At 43.7% G+C, this 25,991-nt stretch overlaps 1 protein-coding gene across 1 annotated transcript in view; it reads right to left on the bottom strand.

Annotated features, from left to right (window-relative positions):
* The window catches only part of LOC110486396 (serine/threonine-protein kinase WNK4), a 71,052-nt gene that overhangs the window by 27,542 nt on the left and 17,519 nt on the right, over positions 1–25,991 (bottom strand). Inside the window, exons 2-4 of the mRNA XM_021557957.3 lie at positions 14,001–14,173; positions 13,140–13,360; positions 12,022–12,179 (exon numbers count right to left, since the gene is read on the bottom strand). Of these exons, the coding sequence (XP_021413632.3) occupies positions 12,022–12,179; positions 13,140–13,360; positions 14,001–14,173 (552 nt within the window). The remainder of the gene's footprint in view (positions 1–12,021; positions 12,180–13,139; positions 13,361–14,000; positions 14,174–25,991) is intronic.

Here is a 25,991-nt window from a genome sequence, read left to right on the forward strand (position 1 = left end):
TCTCCTAATGACAAATATTCTTCATAATCCCCACTGACAGCAAGCAAATCATCCTAATCACACAAATCAGCTTTCCAAGAACACCAATGTTTTAGGTGGAGAAAACACAGAAGCACTGATGGGTGTATACAGAACATAAGCATGTTGTTCCTGTCCAGCTAGACGTACTTTGAAGAGTACTGACTTAATTAGCTCTACAATTTGGAGTTAACACACACAAACTCAAATTCAACACACAGAAACACTGCCTCTAACACAGAAAAACAGTGAGAGCACCTTGTGTAATGCGATGAAAAGGCTCCACTTTCCATTGTGCTATAGCTTCTTGACTTCTAGCACTCAAAAAGCCCTTTGAAAAATGGCTTGATGTGGATGCTTTAATCTCCTCACGTAAAATAAATAAATAATGATCAAATTGAAAATGTTTCCCATGGAAATACTATGACTTGATGACTAAGGTTTTATAAGCAGACCACTGCAAAAGTTATTGCACTACTGGCCTTTTTAATACAAAGCTTACAGGCTGGCTCCCTGCTGCTAAAACAAGGGTATAATGCTAGTGGTTCTGAGATCAAAACTAGAGTAGAACCATAATCTAACTCAGTCAGGGAAACGTATGTACATGTATGAAACGTGTGTGGGACGATATGGGCCACAGGTCTGTTTACACGTGTTGTCTTTATAACATGATTCAATCACACAGACTCTAGTTTGCCTGAGACGGAGAGAGCAACAGAGAGAGAGACAGAGAGAGAGACAGAGAGAGAGAGACAGGGATAGCAAGAGAGAGAGACAGACAGAGAGACCACTAAAACAGCGAGCTTGTCTGAGACGGATAGCATTAATTATGTAAATGACACGGCTACTCTAATTATGCACACATGCATAAATGTGCACACACACAGACAGAAAGAGAGAAACAGAGACTGAAAGACAAAAAGAGAGAGATAGAGAGAGACAGATAGATAGAGGCAGAGAGAGACAGAAAGAGACAGGGAGAGACAGAGAGAGACAGAGATAGAGACAGAGAGAGAGAGAGACTTTATCACTGAGATTACTTTATCACTGACCTCAACCCAGAGTCTCTCAGAGCATTCACAGTCAGCCCACTGACACCCCTATCAGATAACAGCAAAATCACAGTCCACTTGAATAGAGCAATACTGAATCATGAGGCATTAAAGCCAAAGGAACTGAATAATATTAAGACATTCTATAGATGGAAGGAAAGTAGTGTAGAAACCTACCAAAAACTACCAAAGACTGTTTTTCCCGCACGTTAGTTTAGTAGAGGAGTGTTTTTCCTCCGTTTTTTACGAGACTGCGTTCCTGTTTTCTAGTGGCTGCTTTGGTGGTCCTGTACCTGTTGTGTTGGTGGACCAGTAATAAAACGCCCTTCTTGGAATTCTTGCTCTCCTGCATCTGACTCCACACCCACCTCTCCTAGGGAGATTCTGACAGAAACACTAAAACAATACATAAATACACTATGGAAAAAGAAGGAACAGCACGTCAGAAATCTAAATGAAATTCTAAAATATACAGACAACAAATTCCAAGTCTACTTAAACTTTTTTTATTTAAAAAAAAATATATTTTACCCCTTTTTTCTCCCCAATTTCATGGCATCCAATTAGTAGTAGTTACTGTCTTGTCTCATCGCTGCAACTCCCGTACGGACTCAGGAGAGGTGAAGGTCGATAGCCATGCGTCCTCCGAAACACAACCCAACCAAGGACTGATCACCCCAGTCCACAAAAGTGGAGACAAATTTGACCCCAATAACTACCGTGGGATATGTGTCAACAGCAACGGTGGGAAAATCCACTGCTTTATCATTAACAGCAGACTCGTACATTTCTTCAATGAAAACGATGTACTGAAAAAATGTCAAATTGGCTTTTTACCAAATTACCATACGACAGACCTCGTATTCTCCCTGCACATCCTAATTGACAAACAAACAAACCAAAAACAAAGGCAAAGTCTTTTCATGGTTTGTTGATTTCAAAAAAGCTTTTTACTCAATTTGGCATGAGGGTCTGCTATACAAATTGATGGAAAGAGGTGTTGGGGGAAAAACATTATACAATCCATGTACACAAATAACAAGTGTGTGGTTAACATTGGGAAAAAAACACACACATTTCTTTCCACAGGGCCGTGGAGTGAGACAGCTTGAGTCCCACCCTCTTCAACATATATATCAATAATTGGCGAGGGCACTAGAACAGTCTGCAGCACCCGGCCTCACCCTACTAGAATCTGAAGTCAAATGTCTACTGTTTGCTGATGATCTGGTGCTTCTGTCCCCAACCAAGGAGAGCCTACAGCAGCACCTAGATCTGCTGCACAGATTCTGACAGACCTGGGCCCTGCCAGTAAATCTCAGTAAGACAAAAATAATGGTGTTTCCAAAAAGGTCCAGACCTGGGCCCTGCCAAATGTATGACCATATTAGAGACACATATTTCCCTCGGATTACACAGACGAACAAAGAATTTGAAAATAAATATAATTTTGATAAACTCCCATATCTATTCGGTGAAATACCACAGTGTGCATCACAGTGGCAACATTTGTGACCTGTTGCCACAAGAAAAATGCAACCAGTAAAGAACAAACACCATTGTAAATAAAACCCCTATATGTTTATTTATTTTCCCTTTTGTACTTTAACTATTTGCACATCGTTGCAACACTGATTAGACATAATATTACATTTGAAATCTCTCTATTTATTTGGAACTTGTGTAATGTTTACTGTTCATTTTTTATTGTTTATTTCTCTTTTGTTTATTATCCATTTCACTTACTTTGGCAATGTAAACATATGTTTCCTGTTAAATTGAATTGAATTGAGAGACAGAGAAAGAGAGACATCGAAAGAGAGACGGACCGAGAGAGAGAGAGACAAAGAGACAGAGAGAGGTCCTTCTATGGTTGTTTCTCACCCTCGTAGTCTTTTTCTCTTTGAGAGAGGCTTTGTATGGTCTGCCTAGGGAGATGACCACTAAAACAGCCAGTTTTCCTGAGACGGATAGCATTAATTATGTCAATTACACGGACACTCTAATTATGCACACATGACAGAGAGACAGAGTTTAAAAAAAATTATATTCCTATCCAAATCTGGGGCACGATATTCAATAGTGTAATGTTACCAATTGCACTATATGGAAACAAGGTTCGGGGTCCACCAATTAACAATTATAAGCACTGGGAGAAAAACCCAATAGAAAATCTAGAATTATCCTAAATATCCAAAAGAAAGTACCAAATAATGCATGCAGGGCGGAACTCGGACGATTCCCTTTAACTGTAAATATAAAGAAAAGGACACTAAAATGTTGACACCATTTGAAATGAACCCCCAAAACATCCTTACAATTCAAAGCACTGGAAACCCCAAGACCTGAACCCTGAAAAGAGTCCCCTGTGTCAGTTGTTAATACACTACACAACCCTATTATCCAATCACACAGGGAAACAATCACACTGTTACAGAAATGAAAACCTCTAACTTGACAAATTGGGAAAATGAAACAAAAACACAGAATAAAATAAATTACTATTTGGCCCTCAAATGAGAATACAAATTGGCAGAATATCTCTACTCTGTCAGAGATACAAAACAGAGACAGATCCTGACCAAATACAGGCTCGGCGAACACCAATTGGCTATAGAAAAAGGGAGACATAAAAAGACATGGCTACCCAAAGAGGAGTGTCTATGTGGTCACTGCAAGACAGGGGAGGTAGAGACAGAGATCCACTTTTTCCTCTACAGTGAGAAATACTCCCAAATAAGATTATCTTAAAAAAAAAAAAACGAAATCAATTTACATTTACTAATAACATAAAGCTGGGAATTATTCTGGTTGAGTGAGAAACCGCAAATATTACTGCCAGATATGTATATGACTGCCATAGTCTGAGGGACATCTCATGACCATTAATTCCCTGTAGTATTTACATTGTATATAACTTACTGGTAATACATAGTGTAACAATCATCATGTACATTCTGTTGTTTATTTATTAGCCATTCTTTCTTTTCTTTTTTATAATCTTATTTGTATTTAATTAAATGTACTGACCGAAGATTACACAGTACAACAGCAGAAGTGTTGTACCTGTATACATGATTATATGTACTATTATTACTACTACTGAAATGAACTGTATTTTATTATCCTCATTGCATTGCACTGTATTTACTGAAATGCTGTACCACCATACTGCTTTGGCAGAGAGACAGACAGAGAGACAGACAGAGAGACAGACAGAGAGACAGACAGAGAGGCAGACAGAGAGGCAGACAGAGAGGCAGACAGAGAGGCAGACAGAGAGACAGACAGAGAGACAGACAGAGAGGCAGACAGAGAGGCAGACAGAGAGACAGACAGAGAGACAGACAGAGAGGCAGACAGAGAGGCAGACAGAGAGACAGACAGAGAGGCAGACAGAGAGGCAGACAGAGAGGCAGACAGAGAGGCAGACAGAGAGACAGACAAAGAGACAGACAGAGAGGCAGACAGAGAGGCAGACAGAGAGGCAGACAGAGAGACAGACAGAGAGACAGACAGAGAGACAGACAGAGAGACAGACAGAGAGACAGACAGAGAGACAGACAGAGAGGCAGACAGAGAGGCAGACAGAGAGGCAGACAGAGAGACAGACAGAGAGACAGACAGAGAGACAGACAGAGAGACAGACAGAGAGACAGACAGAGAGACAGACAGAGAGACAGACAGAGAGACAGACAGAGAGACAGACAGAGAGACAGACAGAGAGGCAGACAGAGAGGCAGACAGAGAGGCAGACAGAGAGACAGACAGAGAGACAGACAGAGAGACAGACAGAGAGACAGACAGAGAGACAGACAGAGAGGCAGACAGAGAGGCAGACAGAGAGACAGACAGAGAGACAGACAGAGAGAGAGACAGACAGAGAGACAGACAGAGAGGCAGACAGAGAGACAGACAGAGAGACAGACAGAGAGACAGACAGAGAGACAGACAGAGAGGCAGACAGAGAGACAGACAGAGAGACAGACAGAGAGGCAGACAGAGAGGCAGACAGAGAGACAGACAGAGAGAGAGACAGACAGAGAGACAGACAGAGAGACAGAGAGACAGACAGAGAGACAGACAGAGAGACAGACAGAGAGACAGACAGAGAGACAGACAGAGAGACAGACAGAGAGACAGACAGAGAGACAGACAGAGAGACAGACAGAGAGACAGACAGAGAGACAGACAGAGAGACAGACAGAGAGACAGACAGAGAGACAGACAGAGAGGCAGACAGAGAGGCAGACAGAGAGGCAGACAGAGAGATCTCCTTCTATGTTTTTCTCACACTCTTATTCTTTTTTTCTTTGAGAGGGGTCTTTGTATTTTATATTTGTATTTATTAGGGATCCCCATTAGCTGTTACCAAGGCAGCAGCTACTCTTCCTGGGTCCAAACACAGTAAGGCACTTACATTACATATAAAACAAAAGATAAAACAGTACAACATTTTTACCCCACTACATATCTACAATACAAAATGTAAAATACCACCATACAATATAAGTATGTGTAGAGTACGTGTGTTAGTATGTTCTGCCTCGGGAGATGACCACTAAAACAGGGATATCTATGTCAATTATAACACCCTAATTAAGTTCTCTATTCTTTATGTCTCTCTTCATCTCACCAATCTCCCTCCTCCCTCTCTTTGTCACTGGAAACAAGCGCTGAAACATAATAAACGACTAACCGGTGCCCCCGCACATTGACTCTGTACCAGTACCCCCTGTATATAGCCTCGCTATTGTTATTTTACTGCTGCTCTTTAATTATTTTCTATTTTTGTTTTTTATTCATCTATTTTTTACTTTACACTTATTATTTTCTTAAAACTGCATTGTTGGTTAAGGGCTTGTAAGTAAGCACTTCAATGTTGTATTCGGCGCATTTGACAAATAACATTTGATTCGATTTGATTTGAAACACAAATCAGGAAGAATAGAACATTTCTGGATCAGCGGCAGATCCTTTACACCCCCCCCCCCCCCCCCCCCCCCCCCCCCCCCCCCCCCACCACCAACACACACACACACACACAGAAAGGAAGGAAGTGCGTCAGAGCTCCTTATTGCCTGGTGTGTGTTCGGTGTGTGTGGGTAGAAACATGTGGAGGAGGAGGAACAGTTGTGGTGTGGTGGCGTCCATGGCTCTGCTAGCTAATTATAACCCAGCAGTGGAGTAGAGAGGTAGAGGAGGGGCTGTGGAGTTACAACATCTACACAACACTGGCTGGTTGGGAGGCAGAAAATAGTAGACACTAGAGAGGGGCAGCCCAGGGTTGTTGGAGAGAGGGGCAGCCCAGGGTTGTTGGAGAGAGGGCCAGCCCAGGGGTGGTGGAGAGAGGGCATGGCCAGGGGTGGTGGAGAGAGGGCATGACCAGGGGTGGTGGAGAGAGGGCCAGCCCAGGGGTGTTGGAGAGAGGGCCAGCCCAGGGGTGTTGGAGAGAGGGCCAGCCCAGCGGTGGTGGAGAGAGGGCCAGCCCAGGGGTGGTGGAGAGAGGGCCAGCCCAGGGGTGGTGGAGAGAGGGCCAGCCCAGGGGTGTTGGAGAGAGGGCCAGCCCAGGGGTGTTGGAGAGAGGGCCAGCCCAGGGGTGTTGGAGAGAGGGCCAGCCCAGGGGTGTTGGAGAGAGGGCCAGCCCAGGGGTGTTGGAGAGAGGGCCAGCCCAGGGGTGTTGGAGAGAGGGCCAGCCCAGGGGTGTTGGAGAGAAGGCCAGCCCAAGGGTGGTGGGGAGAGGGCCAGCCCAGGGGTGGTGGGGAGAGGGCCAGCCCAAGGGTGTTGGAGAGAGGGTCAGCCCAGGGGTGGTGGGGAGAGGGCCAGCCCAGTGGTGTTGGAGAGAGGGCCAGCCCAGGGTTGGTGGAGAGAGGGCCAGCCCAGGGGTGTCTGTTCCCTCACGCCCACACTCTCTCACTAAAAAGGGAAACGGGCAATGTACCCCTGTTTCAGCACAGGAGGGTTTTGGTTGTGTGGGCAGTACGTAGAGAATTGGCAATGTACTGACTAGTCTGACTCTCCAATTGCCTTTAATTGGCCCTCATTTCATTGGCCCTCATGTTCAATAAGGGGAAAGGAAATACCTAGTCAGTTGTACAACGGAATGCATTCAACTGAAATGTGTCTTCCGCATTTAACCCAATCCGTCTGAATCAAGGCATGGTAAGACCTTGTTCACCCCATAGTTGGACCCCATGTTGAAAACAATATGACTGCCACTCAGTGAAGACTGTGAGCTTAGGTATGTGGCTTCAGGCAATGACTTTCAATCACACCTCCCAATACTGTGACGTAAACATCCCCATACCACACAGAACTACTGAAATCACACAAGCCTCTTAGTTTTATCCTCTTAGCAATTGTTCCAGAAAGGTGTATGAATGGCTCAATGGTGCTTGAGATCTACTCATTTGATTCAACAAGATTCATCCCAGAGGTGACTCTCGCCATTCAGTAATTTGTTACTCATTGGACAATTGATAGAGGAGGGAGGGTTAGAGGGCTGGTAGCCATGTTAACTACACACTCTGGTAAGCCTTCATTAAACCCTGGTGACTTCTTGTTTAATGCACCTGAACTGCCCCTGAACAAGGCAGTTCACCCACTGTTCCTAGGCTGTCATTGAAAATAAGAATTTGTTCTTAACTGACTTGCCTAGTTAAATAAATAAAAAAAAGGTTCCTGGTATTCCTAGAATGCAATTTTCTCCTTACCATGTGAAATCACAAATGTGTTGAGGTTGTTGGTAGGATCAATGGAAATGTATAATATTCTGTATTCTGCACATTGAATGAACATACACTATATTTACAAAAGTATGTGGACACACCCCTACAAATGAATGAATTCGGCTATTTCAGCCACACCCTTTGCTGATAGGTATATAAATCGAGCACATAGACAAACATTGGCAGTTGAATGGCCTTCCTGAAGAGCTCAGTGACTTTCAACGTGGCACTGTCAAATTTCTACCCTGCTAGAGCTGCCCCGGTCAACTGTAACTGTTGTTGCTATTGTGAAGTGGAAACATCTAGGAGCAACACCGGCTCAGCTGCGAAGTGGTAGGCCTCACAAGCTCACAGAACAGGACCGCCGAGTGCTGAAGCGGGTAAAAATCGTCTGTCCTCAGTTTCAACACTCACTACTGAGTTCCAAACTGCCTCTGGAAGCAACGTCAGTACAATAACTGTTTGTTCGGGAGCTTCATGAACAATGGACAAGCAGCCGCACACAAGCCCAAGATCACCATGTGCAATACCAAGCGTCAGCTGGAGTGGTGTAAAACTTGCCGTCACTGGACTCTGGAGCAGTGGAAACACATTCTCTGTGATGAAATGCTTCACCATCTGGCAGTCCGGTGGACGATTCTTGGTTTGGCTGATGCCAGGAGAACACCCAAATGCATAGTGCCAACTGTAAAGTTTGTTGGAGGAAGAAAAAATGGTCTGGGGTTGTTTTTCATGGTTCGGGCTAGATCCATACAGAAATGGTTTGTCAAGATCGGTGTGGAAGAACTTGACTGGCCTGCACAGAGCCCTGACCTCAACCCCATCAAACACCTTTGGGATGAATTGGAACGCCAACAGCAAGCCAGGTCTAATCGCCCAACATCAGTGCCCAACCTTACAAATGCTATTGTGGCTGAATGGAAGCAAGCCCCCCCCCCTTCAATGTTTCAACATCTAGTGGAAAACCTTCCCGGAAGAGTGGAGGCTGTTATAGCAGCAAAAGGGGGACCAATTCATATTAATGCCCATGATTTTGGAATGAGATGTTCGACGAGCAGGTGTCCACATACTTTTAGTGATGTAGTGTATCTATTATTGAGTAGATAGTATACAGTCAATACATGCCTCTTTTTCAAGATAACAAAAGGGGAAAATCTGGAAATAAAACTTCAGTGAGTGACTTAAGTTTGTGTACATTAACCTTCAAAATTGTGATTCCCTCCAGAAAGGACAACTGTAACCTGTATGCCACTCCTTGAGTATACCTCTTTAAACCCCTCCCTTAGTACTGTTGTCCTAGGGAAGGACCTGTGTATCCAATTGGTACTGTACTGTATATAGCTGGCACCAGCTATCCTATCCTAGAAATTCCCTAGGTGGCTTTACAGGTACAAGTCCTTAGCCAATTAGAGTACATTCTTATGAGGACCACCTTACAATCATAGATACACAGCAGTAAACCGGTAGTACATACTTTTTAAGAGGCGCAGCGGGCACCTGCTAACGCCTTGGTCACAAGGCTGTGTATGTCTCCTCACACACTCAGTCAGACCACAGCACAGAGACGGCTTTGAAGAGTTGGAGGAGTGATGCTGGGCCAGTTCTGCTCACCATATCAATGTCCTTTGTCAGCGGCGGCAACCCCTCGTCAGCTGACGCACTGGGTAATGTTCTGCTTCTGTAAGAACTCACTTCAACCCAGTAAACTTCCAAAGAAGACAGTGTTACTCTCCAAGTTAACTTGCTGTAGGTGTATTGGCTAAAGGACTTACTCTGTTGTTTTTGAAAATTACTTGGGGGCATTGTCTTGGCTTTTGTGCGCCCATACACATGCTCATATTAATACACTTTCACACACAGACACAAGTACACACACACACACAGACACATTTCAACAAATGTGTCTGAGAATGCACAAACACACACAATACACACTCGCACACATGCAAAACACACACACACAGGAATGAGGGAGGACAAAGCTTTTACACCTACTTGAAAAGGCAATGTATCTCACCTGAAGGAAAAACAAATAGGTCTTTCTGCGCAGACAGTATAATATCTCATCTCACACGTCACACAGCACAGGGGAAACTTGAGCCATATATAATATCCACTGTTTATCCTGTTGGTGAAGGCTACTAAACATGACAGTGATATCATTCCACCAATAGACCACTATTGGTCTATTGGTGGAATGATATACAGCTCTCCTATCATAGCATAAATATATAGCTCTGAGAAAGGGAACAAGATAATTTGATGACACAGACCTTGTCATAAAATGATGTCAGACAATAGCCAAGTGTAGGAGGAGAATGGTGGCCATTTGCTGTAGTCTCAGTAATAATCTGCTATTCATTTCCTCTATAGGTCAAGCCCCATGGCTAAATTAGAACTGTGGTATGAATTAAGCATGGAGATCCTTATCTGCTGAGGTCAACACAAATAAGAAACAACAGTGCAAGTAAGTATGTAAGTCTGAATACAGAGGCTGGCTGGAGAGCGTCTGAATACAGAGGCTGGCTGGAGAGCGTCTGAATACAGAGGCTGGCTGGAGAACGTCTGAATACAGACGCTGGCTGGAGAACGTCTGAATACAGACGCTGGCTGGAGAACGTCTGAATACAGACGCTGGCTGGAGAACGTCAATTCAGAGGCTGGCTGGAGAACGTCTGAATGCAGAGGCTGGCTGGAGAAAGTCAATGCAGAGGCTGGCTAGAGAAAGTCTGAATGCAGAGGCTGTCTGGAGAACGTCTGAATGCAGAGGCTGGCTGGAGAACGTCTGAACGAAGAGGCTGGCTGGAGAACGTCTGAACGAAGAGGCTGGCTGGAGAACGTCTGAATGCAGAGGCTGGCTGGAGAACGTCTGAATGCAGAGGCTGGCTGGAGAACGTCTGAATACAGAGGCTGGCTGGGGAGAACGTCTGAATACAGAGGCTGGCTGGAGAACGTCTGAATACAGAGGCTGGCTGGAGAACGTCTGAATACAGAGGCTGGCTGGAGAACGTCTGAATGCAGAGGCTGGCTGGAGAACGTCTGAATACAGAGGCTGGCTGGAGAACGTCTGAATACAGAGGCTGGCTGGAGAACGTCTGAATACAGAGGCTGGCTGGGGAACGTCTGAATGCAGAGGCTGGCTGGAGTACGTCTGAATACAGAGGCTGGCGAACTGCTTTTGTGGTTCTGGCAGAAAACCCATAACGGAGTGAGAGCCTTGCTTCCTCAAAGCTGTAACACTCCTTTGGACTCTAGCACTAAATACTGCTCATGTTGTTCCAGGGCTGTAGCGAGCTCAGACACACACACACACAGCTAGCACGTGGGTTCTTACTGTGTCAATCACGTTGGAAGAGCTGCATGTAAATTAATCCACGACGTGCATTATGGTCCTTGGGGATTTCAGTTTATTTGGCCAAATGACCGCAAAGAAATCCAGAATTGTGGAGTGGAGAAAATCCAGCATTGTGGAGACGTTCCCATTCCTGCATGTGGACCTCGTCCTCCAACAAGTAAAAGACTTAAAGCATCATTCCAATTCCAGTAATTAGCAATCAAGCCCGAGCCCTTCAGCTCTTCCAAATCTGGTCGTTACGGTGCAACAGCTGATTAAAGCAGTGAAAGAGAGGCGTCCATTTGGTAAATACAATTCATTATAGCTCCACAGAGACCCTGTAATTGACTCTGCTGATGAGAAATGTCACAGCAACATTGCATAGAAATGAGAAATGGTAGATTACCATTAGTGGTCTGATAAACACTCAGTAACAGAGATAACAGGGTTGGGTACAAGGGGAGGGTTTCTATTTTTGGAGACCGGATGGAAGTGAGAATGTTGGTGGCATTCACAACAGAGAGAGAGTATGTAATTGAGTGTTTTTGTGTATCTATTTGTGTCACATTAGTGATGCATAGCAAGCAACTTCAAAAGAAAGACAGAGGGGGGTGGATAGAGAAAGAGAGAACAGCAGTTAGTTGAAAGGAACAAGAGATGATGATCCTTGCACATGTTGCACGCCGTTTGAATGCCTCTTTCCTGCTTACCTATTCCCAGAGGCAAGCAGCACTACACTGAACAAGTGGTGCTGTCAAACTGCAAACTGCAACCAGAAAGATGGCCAAATTTCTCTTCAGATCTGACCGACATCTAGCAAAACAACAGACAAACTGAACAACATGGACTGGACACACATAATCCACTAGAGACAGAGAAATCCACTCACGCTGGTGACTTTACGGTAGATCTGGGCAGCGTTCTGGCACTCGGAGTAGGGGTACTCAGACGTGGTCATCTCAAGCATGCACATCCCAAAGGCATAGACGTCCACCGCCTCATCATACTTCTCCTCGTACATCTCTGGAGCCATGAACTCAGGAGTCCCTACAGAGGGGGGAAGGGGGGGTAGAGTGAGGAGGGGGTATAATGATAGTGGTTATGAGAATGGCGCAAAATGTGGTCCTACTTCACTGACAACTGCAGTTACACTTCACAATAGAGTGGCCTTATTCATTCTCACTCTGACCACTTTGGAACAAGTAGCCAACTGTGTGCCTTGTAATACAGTGCGGAAAATGTGTATTGGCAAGTACAAGTGTATTCAAATGGAAAAAATGTATCAAAGGCGGTACAGAAGGAGGAGGTAATCAAAAGATAAGTTATTTATTGATACAACACCAAATCTTATACGAGCGTGATAATGTAAAACAAATGTTAAACGTCTGTAGATTTGAAGGTTTCCAAATGGGACTTAGATGACCCACACTATTAAAAAGTCACTGAGACCAAACACTGTGATAGATTAGAACATGTCGGGCAGCCGTCCTGACGTCACTGCAAAGACTAGCCGTCATGCACCATGACAGTATAAATATAAACATCTAGCCAAATAAATAAACAGTGGTGAGCATAAAACATGGCATTGAAGGCTTTATTTACAGTTGCTCCAGTTTAAGGTCACACCACACTGAAGGGACAGTAGTACACAGGTAGCAGTGGGACTGGGACTCCATTTTACACTGAGTGTTTGCCACTGGAAGAAATTATTTATTGAAATATTAAATAACCGTTTCACACAACACTGTATCTCTGTAATACAATTTTTAAAATACATTAAAGCAAATGTTGTAGGTGGCAAAACGTTTTAACATCCTCTATGAGGTTTCAGGTATTACGTACGTCTCACTTTAAAACCTTAGTAGTGGTGACAGAACGCTTTAATCCTACATTGAGAAATATTCAATAGTCACAGGGTCTAGAATAGAGCCCTGATGCACTCCATCATACTGAGTGTCAGTGTCAACTGAAGTGGCTGTGGCTGTGGCTGGTAGTTGGGAGACTCACCAATGACACTCTTGGCGAACGAGGCACTCTTTAGTGTGGCCAGGCCCAAATCGCCGATCTTGACGGAGCCTGTGGGGCCGGTGATGAAGATGTTGTCACACTTGAGGTCCCTGTGGATGATGGGCGGGGTGCGGGTGTGGAGGAAGTGGAGGCCCTTCAGGATCTGGTGGCTCCAGCGCTGCAGCAGCTTCAGCTTCATCTCCTTGAACCTCTTCAGGTACCTGCAGGGTGAGGCTGATATGAGTACGTGCAGCCTATGCAGGACTCAAACCCAAAACCCTGGTGTCCAACCAACTGAGCGATTGGAACCATGGGGTACAACAGTGTAAGCAACAAGTGTTACTAATTAACAGAGCACTATGGACCAGGGGTGCTCACATTGAATTTGAGAGCCTGAGGATGAGGTAGCATTTTCCATTCCATCTGTCTCTGGAACCAATTTTCTCCTGTCATGCTCAAATTGAGAGTGACACTCCATTTCGACAGATGTTAGCCACATGGCTAACACACCAATTCAGTAGATTCACTAACATGAACAGAAAAACACAGATGGAAAGCATATCTGCTTAAAGTCTTTTGCACCTTTTACAAGGAGATGACGTAGGAAAATGGCACATACTTTTCCCCATCTGCTTAATACTCAGGCAGTGGGGATGGACTTAAAGGGATAGTTTAGGGTTTTGGCAATGAAGACCTTGATCTATTTTCCGAGAGTCAGATGAACTGATAGAAACCATTTTTATGTACAGCTAGCATACTTTCAGTCTTTGTGCTAAGCTAGTTAGCATTGGCTTGTGAAACTACCTCTAACTAACTTCATACTGGATGCAGATACATACAAATTGTATCCCTTTAACTCACGTCTTGAGGGTGCCTGATGTCATGAGTTCGGTGACTAGAAGGATGCACTTGTGACCCTTGCAGTTGTCCTTCCAGGAGTCGTAGAAGCGGACGATATTGGGGTGCTGCAGCCCCTTCAGCATCTCCACCTCCTCACTGAAACGCTGGCGCTCCACCTTCGTCAGCCTCCGCGTCTGGAGAGAGGGAAGAGGAGAATACATTAGAGACTATACACGTAGTAGGTTATAGAGGTACACATGTTACGACTTCCGCCGAAGTTGGTGCCTCTCCTTGTTCGGGCGGCGTTCGGCGGTTGACGTCGCCGGCATTCTAGCCTCCACCGATCAACATTTCTTTTTCCATTTGTTTTGTCTGTATTGTACACACCTAGTTCCCATTAGATTTGAATTATTTCCCTATTTAACCCTCTGGAGCTATCATGGTTTTGTGCGTGTTTATTGTTGTCAGTTGCCTCGCGTATGTGATTCTGGATTTTCGTTCTCCTTGTTGGAAGATTATTTTTGAGTAAAGTTACTATTATAACTCATCTCTGTGTCCTGAGCCTGACTCCGTCTTAACCACATCACCTAGACTCTGACAGTACAATAGAGTAGACACAAATATAAACTCTTTTTCATGATGCTGTCTTTCAAAGATAATTTGTAAAAATCCAAATACCTTCACAGATTGTTATTGTAAAGGGTTTAAACACTGTTTCTCATGCTTGTCCAATGAACCATAAACAATTAATGAACATACAGCTGTGGTACGGCCGTTAAGACACTAACAGCTTACAAACGGTAGTGAATTAAGGTCACAGTTATGAAAACATAGGACACTAAAGAGGCCTTTCTACTGACTCTGAAAAACACCAAAAGAAAGATTCACAGGGTCCCTGCTCATCTGTGTGAAAGTGCCTTAGGCATGCTGCAAGGAGGCATGAGGGCTGCAGATGTGGCCAGGGCAATAAATTGAAATGTCCGTACTGTGAGAAGCCTAAGACAACACTACAGGGAAACAGGACGAACAGCTGATTGTCCTCGCAGTGGCAGACCACATGTAACAACACCTGCACAGGATCGGTACATCCAAACATTACACCTGCGGGACAGGTACAGGATGGCAACAACTGCCCGAGTTACACCAGGAACGCACAAATCCCTCCATCAGTGCTCAGACTGTCCACAATAGGCTGAGAGAGGCTGGACTGAGGGCTTGTAGGCCTGTTGTAAGGCAGGTCCTCACCAGACATCACCGGCAACAACGTTCCCTATGGGCACAAATCCACCCTCACTGGACCAGACAGGACTGGAAAAAAGTTCTCTACACTGACGAGTCGCGGTTTTGTCTGACCAAGGGTGATGGTTGGATTCACGTTTATCGTTGAAGGAATGAGCGTTACACCGAAGCCTGTACTCTGGAGCGGGGTCGATTTGGAGGTGGAGGGTCCGTCATAGTCTGGGGTGGTGTGTCACAGCATCTTCGGGCGGAGCTTGTTGTCATTGCTGTGCGTTACAGGGAAGACATCCTCCTCCCTCATGTGGTACCCTTCCTGCACGCTCATCCTGACGTAACCCTCCAGCATGACAATGCCACCAGCCATACTGCTCAGTGAGTGATTTCCTGCAAGACAGGAATGTCAGTGTTCTGCCATGGCCAGTGAAGAGCCAGGATCTCAATCCCATTGAGCACGTCTGGGACCTGTTGGATCGGAGGGTGAGGACTAGGGCCATTCCCCCCAGAAATGTCCGGGTACTTGCAGGTGCCTTAGTGGAAGAGTATGGTAACATCTCATAGCAAGACCTGGCAAATCTGGTGCAGTCCATGAGGAGGAGATGCACTGCAGTATTTAATGCAGCTGGTGGCCACACCAGACACTGATTGTTACTTTTGATTTTGACCCCCCCTTTGTTTAGGGACACATTATTCCATTTCTGTTAGCCACATGTCTGTGGAACTTCTTCAGTTTATGTCTCAGTTGTTGAATCTTGTTATGTTCATACAAATATTTACACATGTTAAGTTTGCTGAAAATAAACGTAGTTGACAGTGAGAGGACGTTTCTTTTTTTGCTGAGTTTAGCAATACAAGAGGGAAAATTAGAATATATTGCTATATACAGAAGTATTGAGATTAGAGCTTAAATGGACGAGACACAAACATACAGTATATAATACACAATGTACAGGCCAATGCTAAGTAATTTATTATGAAACCTGCAAATGTATCTAGGCCCCTCAATGTAATTATAGGTGGCTGGGTTTCATTGCATAAGGTTACACAATCATGTGAGTTCACTGCATAATATTTGCAGATTAACAGATATAGCTACAAAAATCTAGATGTGAATAGATGACGGTATTGATACAGTAGCCAGTACTCTAACTATCAGCCTGTGGTGGGAGGAGATGTAAAAGACCAGTGCCAAAGACCAAGAGGAAGAGTTGTGCCAAGCCAGAAACCTGCCATCCCCAACCCTCTCATAAGGCACGCATTACTCTACCAGGGGCTTGGAAACACTGACGCGTAACAGTTCTCTAATGGCACCAAATTCTTTCTATCTTCAATGTCGTTGGAGGGGGTTAGAGCAGAATTCCCAGAAATCAATGCATCAATTATAGAGAAAACGAAAGTGATTGTTTCAGAGAGGTTTAGCAGCATGTGTTTGTTTGTGTTTCCAAAATGCTGGATGGGGTTTTTACACACGACAACAGCCCAGCCGGTGGTTTTCAGTACAAAGCAACAGACGCCTCTCTCTCACTCTCTCTCCCAGGAGACAAGTGCTGTAGGAGACCAACTGTCCACACTTACTCTAAAGATTACGCAACAATAAGGCGGGGATATCAGGGCAGTAGTTCTCACTGCCCTCTGCTGTCCCACTCAGAACACAAGCTGTCCTACTGCATGCCTGCTCTGTCCACAAACACCAAGTTGTCGTTCTCAGTCAAGTGTCCTGATCCAAGAGCCAAGCTCACAACAATAAGGAGCACTATTGGTAGAATTTGGCACCCGGGCATCGTGACACTAAAACACAGTGACAGTGCAAAGTGGGTGCCAAAGTCAACCTGAATGAGGGTTGTCCTGTTTACAGCACACACTAGCTCCATTTTACTATGTTCACAGAGAGCCAGGATGATGCGGGATGTCCAACGACGACACCTAGCTTATGTAAGAGTGGCAGTGGGAGCAGGTCATGACTGGCTGGTGGGGGGATGGAGGGGTGATGGGGGTAGAGAACAGGGGGTTGATTTCTTCCTTCACTGGACAACCTATTTTTGGGTTTGCCGCTTCCAGGAATGAACCCCACATAAAGAAAAACAGCGGTGTAAGGCTCCTCACTCAGTCACTTCATCTCACTCTCCCCATCTCTCTAGATCTCTTTCAACCCACCAGGAACGGATTTGGTGATCAAACACCAGCCAGTGAAATCATTCAGCAGGGAGCCGTCAGAAGCAGTGAACTTACCACATCTAGCCCTCTGCCACCAATTCTAGTAAAAGACGAGTACTTTGATTTGCTGCAACGTTTATCTGGCTCCATCGGAAAAGTTCATGAAGATGATGTATAAGAGTGTGTGTGTGTGTGTGTGTGTGTGTGTGTGTGTGTGTGTCTTGGGGGTATGATATTTAACACTCGGTAACTTTCTCACTCATCATTAGTCACGATTCATTCAGGATTATCCGTAATCATGGTAGCATCCACATTAATGCAGATGTGTTAGAAACATATTCTAATTTAAAATAAACGTGACTTCGATATGACACAATACATTATTTACCTTTCATTTCTATTGGGCACAAAATATTGTAAAACAGAGCTAAAGCTAACTGCAAATGCATCGAAGTTTGTAGAGTCACAAGCTTGATGTATTCATTGTTTGTTAGGAATATGGGACCACATTTTTTGACTACTTAATTTATAAGAATATTTAGGGGTGTCAATAATTTTGACCCTTAACATTTTGAGAAAATAAACAATTACTTGATCAACAAAATGTATTTATCTGAGGAATTGTATTAGTATAATATAATATAATACAATTATCGCTCATCTTTATCAAGGGTGTCAATAATTTCGGACCCCACTATATAGTAGAAGTCGGAAGTTTACATACACTTAGGTTGGAGTCAATAAAACTTTTCAACCACTCCACAAATTTCTTGTTAACAAACTATAGTTTTGGCAAGTCGGTTATGTAAGGCGTCTAGGTGTAGCAGGTAAGTTGGAGTCAGGCACAGGACACAGAGATGAGTAATTCACGTAACTTTACTCAAAACAACAAATATCCCAAGAAGGAAAATAATCAAGCTCACAAATACAAATTAACTTACAATGAACAAACACGCACAAAACCATGGGGGAACCAGGGGCTTAAATAAGGAACATATAATTATGGGACTGGAAACCAGGTGTGTACAATGAAGACAAAACAAATGGAAGATGAAAAGTGGATCGGTGGTGGCTAGAAAACTGGTGATGTCGACCGCCGAATGCCGCCCGAACAAGGAGAGCGACCAACTTCGGCGGAAGTCGTAACAGGTTAGGTCATCTACTGTGTGCACGGCACAAGTAATTTTTCCAATGATTGTTGACAGACAGATTATTTCACTTATAATTCACTGTATCACAATTCCAGTGGGTCAGAAGTTTACATACAAAGTTGACTGTACCTTTAAAAAACTTGGAAAATTCCAGAAAATTACATCATGGCTTTAGAAGCGTCTGATAGGCTAATTGACATAATTTGAGTCAATTGGAGGTGTACCTGTGGATTTATTTCAAGGCCAACCTTCAAACTCAGTGTGTGTCTTTGCTTGACATCATGGGAAAATCAGAAGAAATCAGCCAAGACCTGATTGTAGACCTCCACAAGTCTGGATCATCCTTGGGAGCAATTTCCAAACGCCTGAAGGCACCACAATCATCTGTACGCAAGTATAAACACCATGGGACCACGCAGCCGTCATACCGCTCAGGAAGGAGAAGCGCTTGGTCTCCTAGAGATGAACGTACTTTGGTGCGAAAAGTGCAACTCAATCCCAGAACAACTGCAAAGGACCTTGTGAAGATGCTGGAGGAAACAGGTACAAAAGTATCTATATAAATAGTAAAACGAGTCCTATATCGACATAGCCTGAAAGGCCGCTCAGCAAGGAAGAAGCCACTGCTCCAAAACCGCCATAAAAAAGCCAGACTACGGTTTGCAACTGCACATGGGGACAAAGATTGTACTTTTTGGAGAAATGTCCTCTGGTCCGATGAAACAAAAATAGAACTGTTTGGCCATAATGACAATCGTTATGTTTGGAGGAAAAAGGGGGAGGCTTGCAAGCAAAGAACACCATCCCAACCGTGAAGTACGGGGGTGGCAGCATCATGTTGTGGGGGTGTTTTGCTGCAGGATGGACTGGTGCACTTCACAAAATAGATGGCATCATGAGGTAGGTAAATGATGTGGATATATTGAAGCATCTCAAGACATCAGTCAGGAAGTGAAAGCTTGGTCGCAAATGGGTCTTCCAAATGGACAATGACCCCACGCATACTTCCAAAGTTGTGGCAAAATGGCTAACGGACAACAAAGTCAAGGTATTGGAGAGGCCATCACAAAGCCCTGACCTCAATCCTATAGAACATTTGTGGGAAGAACTGAAAAGGCATGTGCAAGCAAGGAGGCCTACAAACCTGACTCAGTTACACCAGCTCAGTAAGGAGGAATGGGTCAAAATTCACCCAACTTATAGTGGGAAGCTTGTGGAAGGCTACACAAAACATTTGACCCAAGTTAAACAATTTAAAGCAATGCCACCAAATACTAATTGAGTGTGTGCAAACTTCTGACCCACTGAGAATGTGATGAAAGTAATGTAAAATCTGAAATAAATAATTCTCTCTCCTATTATTCTGACATTTCATATTCTTAAAATAAAGTGTTGATCCTAACTGATCTGAGACAGGGAATTTTTACTAGGATTAAATGTCAGGAATTGTGAAAAACTGGGTTTAAATGTATTTGGCTAAAGTGTATGTAATCTCCCGACTTCAACTATATATACAGACAGGATGGCTCACTTCTTAGGAGAAATTGACAGATCCTCTTTTGTCAGTTGTTTTCCATGGAGTTGGCTGTCAACACTGTAATGTAAAAATGTTGGGTCGCTGTCTAAGAAAAATGAATGGCTGTATTCATCAGGAAATACTATTTCTGTAATCATGTCAAATCCCTGTTCTGGCTCCAAATAGAGATATATAGAGTATATTGTAGCATGTGGACTGCTATGACGATCTGACCACAGACTAGCCAAACAACATTGGATCTTATCTGCCTATAGAAAGAGGTGCACTCCGCGTCTGTTTCTGGACCTGCTAGTTTGAGTGTGACTTATCTAACAGGAAACGGAGCTTTATTTTCTGTTGAAAGTGAATGGGAGCAGGGGGAGCTCACTGGCTCCATAACTCAAATAAAATACTGCTCACATTTGATTAGGCCTTTCAAAGCTGTGGTTTAATATAGGACTTATATATAAGTCCTGCTGTGCCAAACTTGACCAGGACAAAGTCAAGCTTTTAGGAGGGAAAGATCTTTAAGAACGAGAACACTACCCAGGAGCTATGAGAGAAAGTCAGAATTCAGTCCAAAAGAGGTAATAGCACTATGAGAATGTGCCCTGGCTATAGACCCTGGCTAGTGTCCATCTCCACCAAAGGAACCAATACTAAGGAGAATGCTCGCTGGATTAACAGTAGCTTTGGGGAATGTTTTTTTATCAATGCATACAGAGTGGAATAGAGTCTATGTCTGAATCATTAGCAGGAGATCAGTCCAAGTGGCTGTGGTTTTGGAGAATTCTCAGTAGTTTTTTCTTGGATGACGGTGCTGTTGAACACATTCCGGCAGAAAGATGGCAAGAGCACACAGGGTTTTTTTCAGCATAGAAAAGTATTGGCGTGCCGCCTATGTCCAAACAGTAATTTTCCGTATGGAAAAAGTTTTTAAGTGTAAACTTAAATGACTAAAACCAGATATAAACTATGTAGAAAATATAATGGACCTTTATATTTTTTTAATAAGATCATCTTTGAGAACTGAAAATCACCAAAATAAAAGCTAGACAATCAGGGAGAATGAGAAATGATGCATTCAGGAGTATTTTTGTCATGACATGGGACCCCCATTGATTTTGTTATAATATTTCAGTCACTCAGATAGCATAAGCCATGACAAAATGTGTAGAGCTGCAGGAAAGTAGCTTTAAAACTGCAACATTTTATCTCCGCCACATAGAAAAATGTGTCACTATGGCCAACAGGAGTACATCGAAAATGTTTGGTCGATGACCGCACCATTGGCCACGACCATTGCCACACACTCGCCTCACCCACCACCACCTAAGCCCCAGTTTGATCCAGAAAAAACCCTGGCAAGGAAGCAGAAAAAAACTGCCCTTTAACTGTTAATGCCTTCTTTCATGAGGTAGACTGCAGCAGCCTGTGCATGTTTGTGTGTAATGTATGTGAGAGAGTGAAGCAGAGAAAGGGAGGTGAGGATGTGTGGAGATGTGTGAAATGTAACTTATGTTGTACATTGTAATAAGTCTGTAAGTATGATATAAAACAGTGTGTAGGCTATGCCATAATGTGTTTCTGTACATAGGGTAGTCTAGAAGGAGTGGAAGTTTTAATCTTTATCAGGAACAGCCTGTTTTTTCTCGAGGACACACTGATTTTAACCTGAGTGAGTTGACACCGTGTCACAGTGACACCAATGCCCCTTTTCTCCAACCATGCAACCTGACCTCAGGTCAATTTGTAAGATTTGGTATGTAAATCTGTCGGTCCATTTAGTATGATACTTTATGTTAGGTTAGGTTACATTATGGAATAGCGGTCATACGATTTCATATGATTTAGAGGACTTGTAATATCATTCGTCATACCCGGTTGTACAATAGCATACAAATTGGATGATGGAAAGTATTATACATCTCGGATGATCTTGTACTATACATATTTCTCTGAGACAAGGTTGCATGTTGAAACGGAACAGCAAAGGAGAATTACAGGGAGAATTTACGTTGGTGGTTTGGAGAACTAAAGACAAAGGTTAGGAGAATTTACAGAAAAAGTTTATTGGGTTAAGGTTAAAATAAAGGTTAGGGGAAGAGTTAACTAAAATGCTACAGTTGTCCCCAACACGACTCGAACACGCAACCTTTGGATTGCTAGATACGTCCACCCATCCTCCCCAACCAACCTCCCTCCTATCGTTTCTGTCTTTAAGTAACCTTCTGTCTTTGGTAACCATACCAAACGTAACATATCATACTTATTGGAGGTACAAAGATTTATCTAAAATACCAAACGTCTGTCCAGTGAGTCCAGTCGGAACCATAAGGTTATTTTAAGAACTAAGGCAAATACAGATGAGACTCCGTGAAACATTTCTAGTTAAACACTGCAGTCTTTTTTAAATTAGTAGAGAAACAATGCTTCATTGTAGATTATGTTACAATTAGGAAAAATTGATTTACTTCAGATGACTGTGCTTTAGGTTTGCCTCTGAGGCAGGAGAACATTTAGCTATTTTCTAGGCAGGATTACTGATTGAGCAGTAGTGCAGTCAGTTACTGTAAGAATCTGTATAAGACCACCATAGCTTCAGGGAGGAGCACAAGGAAATACAACTCAAAGCAGCTAAAAACAACTAATTGTCCAAAAACATGTTTGCATATCTTCTTTAATCTAACTAATATTATAACATTTATGTCCTAACTTATATTTACAGACAATCAGATTTTATTTATTTAACTAGGGAAGTCAGTTAAGAACAAATTCTTATTTACAATGACGGCCTACCCCGGCCAAATCTGGACGACGCTGGGCCAATTGTGCGCTGCCCTATGGGACTCCCAATCACGGCCGGATGTGATTCAGCCTGGATCTATCCCAGAAGATTCAAAGTGAATCTCCAAATCCAGACAGTTCTGGACAGTTAGTTGCCACTATGTAACCCCAAGGAAACATAGGGACACTATGCTTGCTGTCAGAACTGCATATACACTCCCCACACACTCCATACTAGGGTGGTCAAAATTAGCCTCTGGGCCGAGTGTCCTCAAATCACATGAGGCGTCAGCCCCCAAAAACAAACCTAGAGAGGGGGGGGACCTGACCCCCCTTTCTGAGACGCTGAAGGGGGATATTATTAGTCCCAGAGGATCTCGGCATGTGCCGCAAAGCCCGGAGGTATTTGGCTGGCGAACGCCATCTCACCCTTACATAAGCACGGTTTTGTGGTTTGCAGGGCCTGGCAACCCACAACCAGCTGGGAGGGGAGAGAGTGTGGTGGGAGTGGGAAGGGTGGGTGTCAAAGATCCTGATAAGTAACACTTTAGAATAAGGCACATTGTATGTAGCCTATTAGCAGCTAATTAGCTATGAAGCCATCATGGAAATGAATGTGTTAGCAGGTTATTAGGCAATTCATCATACATAGTCTACTAACTAGAGGTTAGGGGCTGGTAGAGATTAGAGACCCGTGAGCTAATAGTATTAAACTATTTAACTACTGGTAAATTACAAATCTTAATTCCAATGAAAATAAACCAGTCAAACCCACCTGCAGAGATTTGCTAAGAAACCTGCTGCACTACTGTAGTGATTTGCACGTGATTGCAGTTCAAACTGACAGACATTCACTATTGACAGTGAAAGGCCAGGAAACAGACATACGATTATTATCATACCAAGTGTTTGGGTCTTTTTGTATTTGTGCGGAGTGCCTCAGGGTACTTCTTTAACCTACAGCCACTTTTCTCCTTCCTGAATCTCAAGAGCCAACCAGAGACAAGGTATACTGGTGCTTCTCTGTGGCTCTGATGACCTACACAAACCATTTGGGGGTAACTGAGTAGTCCCTGTGGCTGTGGTGTTTGTTTAGGTAAAAAACAGCTGGAGGGACACACACTGGGGTATAAATATCCAAGGGAGGAGAGAGAGATATTTGCCAGACTGAAAACTTGATCCCTTGTTAAAGCTAAGATGTAGTGAAGAGGATATCACTGACTAAGACAAGTGAAACTGATGTCATAGGGTCTAACTGACTCAAAAAACACTGCTAAGGCCTCAGCTCATGCTCCAATGAAGCACTGACGTTGTATGTTTCGACCGTTGGAAAACATCAGTAGAAAAAACAAACAATGAGAGAAAGCGAATCACAGCTGATTTGATAAGGAAACTGACATTATATCTCCCTCATCGACCTTAGGGGCTGGGGCCAACTCACAGCATGCCTTGCTCGCTCCTTGGTTCGCTCCTTTGCCGGCGACTTCCTTCCCTCATTTCGCACAGCATGAGAAACAGCCCCCAAAGCAGGGATTTATGGGGTCCATGTGTCTAGCCGTGTCTCTGATCCTCGCAAAGGGGCTGCTAAGACAGGGGGACTGAGAAGGTGTAGGATCTTCTGTTTTAACCCTGACAATGTGTATCTGTAAATGGCAATGTTGATAATAAACCATGTCACTAGGATGGACTAATGTTTTCACAAGGTTATGTATTTGCTTAGAACCTGACATGAACCAAACAGGTTGACGAATAAAAGGTTTCGGAATGATTATGTATGAAAATGATAAGAATGAGTGACATATTGAAAGAAAAATCAATACATCACTGTTCTCTTATCAACTTGACACAAATTATTCCAGGCATAGACCAGTGCACCTGCGTCTTCATCAATAAATACCACCATTAAGTTGATTCAACAACACTTTCCGTATACTGTCACACCAGACCATTCTTTGAACAAATCAATACAGAGACAAAGACTGAACTGTATCCAAGGAAGAAGTAAACAGTAAATGACAATAAAATGGGCCTTTAAAAGGTGAAGGCTTGAAGCCCTCCCCCCCAAGTTTCTCCATAGAAAATCAAGCCATGTGAGGATGTGTCAGGGACGGGCAACTCCAAAGCCCTGGCCAGAACAGTTGAGAGTGTCTCATTAAACCGGCCTCTGTCTCGTAAAGCCTCCGGGTTCTCTGGAAAAGCCTGGTGTATCTCTACCCCACAGATGTTCCCCGTCAAGGGCTTTAACTAGTGCCTTTGGAGGTACGGAAGCAGAGCCTGTCAGGGCTATAGGATTGCCATGTCCACCAGGAGAACAAAGGAAGAGCAGAGAAACAAGAATGTGTCTGTTAAACACTAAAACACAGGGCGATAAGATTCGCTTTGAACTACCAGATCCAGGAGTTATTGAACACTGATTCTGTAAATATTGTAGGGCTTTACTTTGATAGGTAGTTTGTAGCAGATTGAGTTTTCAGATCATTTCACACCTGTCACTTTGAATCAAAGTTGAACTAACCTAGAAATAGGTTAACAACTAGCAACTAAATAGTGAGTTTTCAGATCATTACACGCCTGCCACTTTGAATCAAAGTTGAACTAACCTAGAAATAGGTTAACAACTAGCAACTAATAGTAAATGTGTAATGATAAGTCTGAGGTTAAGAACTATTGATCTGCAGAGTTTGATCCTAGATAAGTCATTTAGCGTCAGAACTAAAGGGTGTATGGTATGAATGGGGTCATGCTGGTGTAAAGGACGTCACGCTGCTTGCTTAGCGAGGTCCACTTCCTCCTGTTTGGCTCACACCGAGGCTCAAACCCAGGACCTCTGCCTTGCTAGCCCACGTGACCACCCTCCTGAAGCGTCTTACCAGGAGCTCTGCTCGTTAAATCCCATTACAATTATCCTCCTCCTTGTTTACTGATTTGGTTTCACTCTGACTTCAGGTACTCCCCAAATGGATGGAGCCAGAGGCCACCTCCAATTACGATTATGCCCCATCAAACATAACACTGTCACTGCATGAAGGATGCTGAAAATCAAGTCACAAAAATAAGTCAAAAAACGACCAGATTCCCCATCGGCATATTTCTTTATCAATTTCTTTATCAATTTGTGCTGAATATTAAGTCAACCTCTGGTCACAGCCGGGAGTGAATCTACACTGA

The sequence above is a fragment of the Oncorhynchus mykiss genome, chromosome 13, assembly GCF_057628025.1.
Source record: "Oncorhynchus mykiss isolate SJ-2025 chromosome 13, ASM5762802v1, whole genome shotgun sequence".
NCBI classification, from domain to species: Eukaryota; Metazoa; Chordata; class Actinopteri; order Salmoniformes; family Salmonidae; genus Oncorhynchus; species Oncorhynchus mykiss.